This window comes from Petaurus breviceps, unplaced genomic scaffold (assembly GCF_028583685.1).
Source record: "Petaurus breviceps papuanus isolate PSGF00001 unplaced genomic scaffold, PetGlider_PUasm1.0 90895, whole genome shotgun sequence".
NCBI classification, from domain to species: domain Eukaryota; kingdom Metazoa; phylum Chordata; class Mammalia; order Diprotodontia; family Petauridae; genus Petaurus; species Petaurus breviceps.
In genome coordinates, this window is record NW_027187372.1 from 26,344,189 (window position 1) to 26,351,879 (window position 7,691).

A 7,691-nucleotide genomic window follows, 5' to 3' on the forward strand; every position below is an offset into this window, starting at 1 on the left:
CTTCTGTTTCCTCCAGTCACAGTGTATATACTTCTGAGACTGGGATAGGGAGCAATTTTGTTACCCAAGGGGGTCCAGTTTAGTGGAGTTTCTCTACTGGAAGATTAAGGTTCTTTTTCTGAAATTTGAGTATTTTAATTTTATGAAGGTTTGGAAGAATCCATTCTTCCCTACTGTATTTTATCTGCTGCCCCCCTACTTACCAATGGTGTTATGAGTACCAAGGATTGCTTTGATAATTCTTCAGGATAAACTTTATAGGTCCTGGAACTTTTTCCAATATGGCCTAATCTGGTTCAACCCAACAAGCACTCAACTGAGTATTTGCTATGCTTAATCCCCCTTTAGATGTTTTGATATTATAATAATCTTTTATGTTGGGATCCATACTTATTCTTTTGAAAGTTCTTTCTTATCTAACTGCTTTAATGTTCAACCATATATCTCTGGTAAAAATCCAAATTGATCATAACAAATAATTTTTCAGATATATTGTGATTGCTATAATCTTATTGCTAGGATTTTGTTCCAAATATTGAAATGATATTCGTTACTCGTGTTGTTTTCTAGTTCTCTTTCCTTTATTTTTCCCTGGTTTGTGTATTAGGACTATGTTGGTCTCTTAAAAGATGTTTAACAGAGTGTATTCTTTCTAATTTTCTGGAGAATAATTTGTATAGTATAGACATTAGTTGTTCTTTACAAGTTCATTAGAATTCTCCTGGGATCCTTCTTGGACTTCTATACAATATCTTGTTTAGTTCTTGCAGTAAACCTGAGAGGTGAAGCATTTTGTGTTTTACATATAAAGATTCTAAGACAGAGAGAAGGAGAGTTGGAAAAGGTCCAAAGGAGGGCAATTGGGATAGGAAGGGCCTCAAGTTCATGCTCTATGAGCTGCAGACATTGACAGTACAGATACTTAGCCTAGAGAAGAGAAGATGTAGGTGGGAGGTAAGGATGCTTTCAAGTATTTGAATGATTGTCATACGAATGAAAGACTAGACTTGGTGTACTTAGCCCCAGGAGTTCCTTCTCCTATGGGGACTATGGGTAGAAGTTGTCCTTACACGTTATTAAACTTAATGAAAGGGAAAACTCTGAACTAGAATAGCTATCCAAAAGCGGAATGAGTTGTCTCGGAGGTAGACTGCCCTACTGAGAGGTCTTCCAGCAACAGGTTGGGGCTTTAGGCAAAGACTTGGAAGACTACTTCTCTGGCATATCGTAGATGGAATTCTTGTCCTAGTACGGTTTGACTAAATGGCTTTACAGGTCACTTGCTACCCTGAAAGTCTTTAGCTCTAGGCAAGCATCTTATTCAAAGTCACATATAACACATCAGTGGCAGAGCTGAGATTAGAACCTGGGTCTCTTGACATTCAGACTGGTATTCATTCTCCTACTATGAGAATTCCCATTACATAAAATGTTTGGAATATGCAAGTAGAGCTGACTGTGATTTGAAACCCTGTGGCTTCAGAATGTCTGCATGATTACATCTCCTTTGTGGTTGGTCCAACATGCAAGGTCACCCTGTGGATTTCAATCATCACTCAACATTTATTAAGGGTCTACTATGTGCCAAGCATTGTGCTAAGTGCTAGGGCTACAAAAAGAGGCAAAAACAACCCCTGCCCTCAAAGACCTTACAATCTAATGGATTTCATCTGGAATGCTTCATTATGGTGTGGAGGTGATCCTAGGTTCTTGAAGGCTATACCATTATAGCAAAAGATCAAGCTGGGGGGGGAGGGGGTGGCTAGGTGGTGCAGTGAATAGAACACCAGCCCTGGAGTCAGAAGGACCTGAGTTCCAATCTGGCTTCAGACACTTTACACACTTACTAGCCATGTGACCTTGGGTAAGTCACTTAACCCCAATTGCCCTGCCTTCCCCCCTCCAAAAAAAAGCAAAAAAAAAAAAAGATCAAGCTGGAAATGTTGTGAATTTGGGTCTAGTGATAGATGATTTTTCTGTTGTTGGAAGACCAAGCTAGCTAAGGTCAAAGACTCCCAAATGTTGACCACCAGGTGCTGAAAGTTTTCAACCATAGGAAATTATGAAGGTAATTTTGTAAGGCACTAATGGATTATAATCTGTTTGCAGATGGAGAAAACATCCTCTGTCATGAAATAATGATTCTTTAAAGTGTTTTAGTGCTTAGTAACATAGGTAATCAGGAATGGTGTTATCTTTCCTGGAATCCATAAGACAAGTGATTGGTCTACATTTCTTTCCTAGATGTCCAGTGGCATGAGCCAAATGATTGGGCTGAAGGAAAAAGGCTTGCCTCAAATTGCCCGCCTTCTCCAATCAAGCAACTCTGATGTGGTCAGATCTGGAGCCTCCCTCCTGAGCAACATGTCTCGACATCCTGTGCTGCACAAAGTGATGGGTAAGAGGTGCTCTCCACGGGGCTTCCCCCCTGAATTATCTCCTTAATTTCTTTTCAGCATTGGACTCTCCAATAATGCTACTAATAAGCATAGATATCCTGGTGCAAGAATCTTGGGAGTCTGTATTGGCTTAGGCAAATGTTTGGGGATAGAAATTCATTGCAGAAATCATTTATTAAGAACTTTCTATGTATGTGTATCATGGAATGAAATAACAAAAGGAATGTTGAAGACTAAGGGAAAAGTCCTCAGAATGAGAAGATAAAGAGAAAATTGGTCAGATCAGAGCCTAAGCTAGAAAGTCAGTATAGAGCAGCAGAGGATTCTGACTGGGATGGTATAGGGCTTTAGTGATAGATAGGGGTTTTGATAGGTTCCAATGGAGTTCAGTGAGAGCTGGAAGGATTTTTAAAGGCTTCCCAATCCAACCTTCTCTTTCTATAGATGAGAATATGAAGGCCCACAGAGGTTGAATGACCTTCTCAGGTTCACAAGAGTCCTAAGGGGCACAGCTAGGATTGAGGTACAGGTCTTTCAGCTCCAAGTTAGGGTCTTTCACTGGAAACTGCATGCTTCTGGATACCCAAATGATGGAAAGCCAGGGCCATAATATTGAAGCTAAAGATCTCATTCTATCACATTGATTTTCCTGGGTCCTGAACTTGTCCTCTCACCCCTTTCTCTTAAAGGAAACCAAATATTCCCAGAGATGACTCGTCTCCTATCTAGCCAAACGGGCAACACCAGCAACTCAGGGGACATCATGTCATCTGCTTGCTACACCATGAGGAACTTGATGACCTCATTGCCCCAGATGGCAAAACAGCACTTCACCAGCAGCATGCTGAACAATGTGGTCAACATGTGCCGGAGTGGGTAAGGAGGGTGTGGGCAGGAAGAGGCAAGGTCAGTCTCTAGGAGTGGGGGACGCTCTAAACGCAGATCTTATGTCTTTCTCCAAAGAAGAGCAGACAGACTCACCACTCAGTGATAGAAGAGAAGACACTGGAGTTCAACCCCTCTGCCCTAGATTCCACTCCTCTCTCCCTGTGGGATCTTGCCACTGAAGTGGAATAATTCTGCATCAGGTTTTATCAAAGAATTTAAGAATGAGCATAGACTAGCATAAGGCAGTCATATGGCAGAGTGGATAGAACGCTGGGACTGGAGTTAGGAAGACCTGAGTTGAAATCTGACCTCAGACACTCACTTGCTTTGTGACCCTGGGCAAGTCACTTAACTGCTGACTGCCTCAGTTTTCTTCCTCTGTAAAATGAGTATAATATTAGCATCTACCTCTCTGGGTTGTTGTGATGATCAAATAAGATATTATTTGTAAAGCATTTTGCAAACCTCAGAGTGCTTATATAAATATTAGCTAGTTTTAGAAGGCATTTTTTTTTGGTAAGGAGATTTGGATGGGAGAAAAGTAAAGACTGATCTTTCTCTTCATGGATTAAGAATGGTCTGTGTCTGGATGTTCTACTTTTACATTATAGAGGCTACATAGGGTCTGTGTGAACCCCTTAAGGAGTGGAGGGCATGTAGCACTGTACTCTAAAACAAGGGAAGTCAATAATTAAGTTCCTACTGTGTGTCAGACCTTGTGCTACGCTCTGGGGACAACAAAAAAGTAAGACAGTCCCTGCCTTTAAGGCGCTTACAGTCTAATGGGGGGAGACAACAAGCAAATAACCCTGTACAAGCAAGATCTATTCAGGAGAAATAAGAGGTAAGCCCGGAGGAAAGGCATTGGGTTCTCCAAAAATCCGCTTACTAAGTACAGATACCCATCAGTTTCCAGGGGGCAGGAATCTCAGGAGTCTGCAATGGCTTAGGCAAACATTTAAGGACAGAAATTCATTTCAGCGTTTATATAGTTTTATCTATTTCTGGGGTGCTGTACTAAGTACTTTGACAAAGATCTCATTCTCTCACTAGCATTAAACCTTCTTGCAGAAGGTAGGATTTGAGTTGAGACCTCAGGGAAGCCAGAAGGCAGAGATGAGGAGGAGAGCATCTCAGGCATGAGGGACAGCCTGTAAAAATGCCCCAAATAAGGAGATGGTGCATCTTGTTTGAGGAAGAGCCAGGAGGCCATTATCACTGGATCACAGCATCCTTGGAGGGAAGGGAAGGAGAAGATTGAAAAGGTAGAGAGGGGTTAGGTTATGAAAGATCTTAAAAGGCAAGCAGAGGATTCTCTATTTGATCCTGAAGGTCATAGAGAGCACTAGAGTTTATTGAGAAGAAAAGTGGTGAGGTCAGAACTTCATTTTAGGAAGATGACTTTGGTGGCTGAGTAGAGGATGGCTTGGATTGGGGGAAGACTTGAGACACACCAGAAAGCTATGGCAGTAGTTCAGGAGTGAGGTGATGATGGCTTCTATTTAGGTGGCATCTGTGTCTGCGGAAGGATGGGGACATATATGAGAGATATTGTGAAGGCAGAAAAAACAGTACTTGACGTTACATTGGCCATATGGCATGAGAGGGAGAGGGAGAAGTCTAGGATGACAGCTAGGTTGTCAGCCTGAATGACTGTGTGGATAACGTTATTCTCTATAGTAAAAGGGAAGTTAGAAAGAGGTGAGAGGTTAGGGTGGGATGGGAGATACTGAGTTCAGTTTGGGATATGTTGAGCTAAGCTATCGATAGGCCATCCAATTCCAAGACGTCCAGTAGGCAATTAGAAATGTGACACTGATGGTCAGCAGAGAGATTAAGGTTGGATAAATGGAAATGAAAATTATCCACATAGAGGAGATTATTGAATCGAAGGGAGACAATGAGATCTCCAAGAAAATTAGTGTAGAGAAGAAAAAAGAAGAGGGACAAGCATAGACTCTTGGGAGATAACCTCAGTTAGTGGGGGTAGCTTAGATGAAGATAAAGATTCAGCAAAGGAGACTGAGAAGGATCAATCATATATGTAGGAGAACCAGAAAAAAACATGGGTGTCATGGACTGCCTCCCAGAGGCTAGATCCAGTTTGGAGTTGGGCACTTCAGAGAGATGTAAGAACACTGACCACTGTAAGAGCACTTGGTAAGGGAAAAAACAATACTATCTGACATTTATACAATACTGTAAGTTTTACAAAGCCTTCATATACACTTTCATCTGATTCTCCCAGTAGCCCTGGAGGTAAAAACTAAAGGCATTATGTTATATGACTATTTTTACAGATGAGAACATTGAGGTTCAGTGCAGTTAAATGTCTTGCCTAAGGGCACACAGCTAATAAGTATTAGATGTGTTATGCAAACCTGATGCTAAAAACAACAGACTTTATACTATAACCTACTGCCTTTCACAGAGAAAGAGTTTGGGGAAATGTTTGGTTCTTTGGGGCTCTCAAGCCTAGGAAGTGGGAGCCTGCTGAGGTAACATGGAACGCTAATGTCAGGAGTGGGGAAAATGCTTCCACTACCTGAGGGTGAGCACATATGGAGCCAAAAGGCTGAATTAGGGCATATAGGGATTCAGATAAAAAGTGGAGCAAATAAATGTCCTGGTGACTCTCTTTGCCAAGGCTTAGTCTTCCTGCATACTTAAGAAACTCTCCAGTTTCCCAAACCCAGCAGCTAGACTGTTTATGTGTATTGGGATTATTTGGGGAAAAGGAAGGAAGGAAGAATGAATGCTCTATCCCATGATTCAGTGGCTCTGTCCCCTCATGAATCACTTCTCTTTTCTCTGCCCAATAGTTCACCAAAAGCTGCAGAAGCTGCCCGACTCCTTCTCTCTGACATGTGGTCAAACAAGGAGCTCCAGGGTGTCCTCAGACAGGTAAAAAACAGGGTCATCAATCCCCTCTGTGCTAATCACCTCAGATGAATGCCCCACCACTTGATCTCAGTAAGGTATTTTACAAAGTCTCTCATGATACTTCTGTGAACAAGATGGAGGAAAGACAGGGTAAGGGTATGCACAAAAGTATTCATACTTTGGATAGTCAGAGTGTGTATTAATGAATGGATCCATGTATTAATAGGTCTTTGTATGCTACATGGGTCTGTCCCTGAGACTTCAAGTTTACCATGTGCAACAATAACTCCAATAAAGACATAGATGTCATGGGATGGATAGATGATATATGGATGAAGGAATTCACAGAAGGATTAAACAATGGGTGGAAATCAACCAAAATAAATGCAAAGTGTTCTGTACTTGGGATCAAGAAATGATCTGTACATTTCCAATCTTGTCTTTTCTCCTTTCACCCAGAATGCTTTGGGGGAAGTCCCTCCTACAGCTGTCATCATCAATCTATCTCTACAAGGCAGGAAGGTCTATTTAAATAATAGGCTAAGTGTTTTTGGAAGGAAGTCAGTAAATCTATTGAAAAAAGAAAGAATGAAATACATTCTTAAATGAAATTGGATTTTTAAAAAGGCAGTTAATTGGTTATCTATGCAATCACATGCCTCACCTTATGTGGATTATTGAAAGTGACATGATGCATAATTCATGTTAGGTCAGATGTGGTAACTGAAGGCATGAAAAGAAAATAATTACAACTGAAATTCATACAGAGCATTGAAATGTACAAGACATCTTACCTTTGTTTTCACAATCACTCCTTATAATAGCTCTGTAATGTGTGTATGTGTATATATATATATATATTATATATAATATATATAGCTTTATAATAGCTTTTATTATAAAGATAAGGAAGTTGAGGTTGAGGGGTTAAAAGTGACTTGAGCAATTTGGTAAAGTTGGAAGAGCACTAGATCCAAGGTCACAGGACCTGTTTTCCAATCCTGCCTCTGTCACTTACTATGTGTGACCCTGAGCAAGTTATTTAACCAATCTGGGCTTCCCTTGCTTCATCTATAAAATGGCTGGGGGGAGGTTGGAGAAAGTGCTTTCTAAGGTCCCTCGTAGCTCTACATCTATCATCCTGTGACCTGCCCATGGTCTCCTAAGTAGTGAATGTTAGAGGAGGGATTAGAATACAGTTCTATCTGACTCCAAGATAGCCCAAATTCAGGGGAAGCAAGGGCTGGCTGCACCTCTACATCTCTGTCCCCGGCGCTTTGGAAACTTAGAGCAGCCAAGCTGTTTGCTTCTGTTGTAAAAGGTTATGGAATTATTTGCTAGCCTAAGACCCTAGGCTTGTGTTGGTGCTATGTTTTAGCACGCATATGTGCAATCCAAACTTATCTGTGGAAATTAAATGTATTTTATTAATATGTATGTATAATGTATACGCTCATGTATAAATGTTCATTAATGTGTGTATCATCCCTTGCAGATATACGCATACTAAAACCCTGATTA

General features: G+C 41.0%; 1 protein-coding gene across 2 annotated transcripts in view; it reads left to right on the forward strand.

Annotated features, from left to right (window-relative positions):
- PKP1 (plakophilin 1) overlaps positions 1 to 7,691 on the forward strand; it is an 80,611-nt gene that overhangs the window by 66,136 nt on the left and 6,784 nt on the right. For both annotated transcript variants that reach the window (XR_011165734.1, XM_069074541.1), the window contains exons 10-12: positions 2,245 to 2,398; positions 3,089 to 3,275; positions 6,110 to 6,191. Coding sequence is in view for 1 of the 2 variants with exons in the window: in XM_069074541.1 (XP_068930642.1) it covers positions 2,245 to 2,398; positions 3,089 to 3,275; positions 6,110 to 6,191 (423 nt within the window). In the remaining variant the exon portion in view is untranslated. The remainder of the gene's footprint in view (positions 1 to 2,244; positions 2,399 to 3,088; positions 3,276 to 6,109; positions 6,192 to 7,691) is intronic.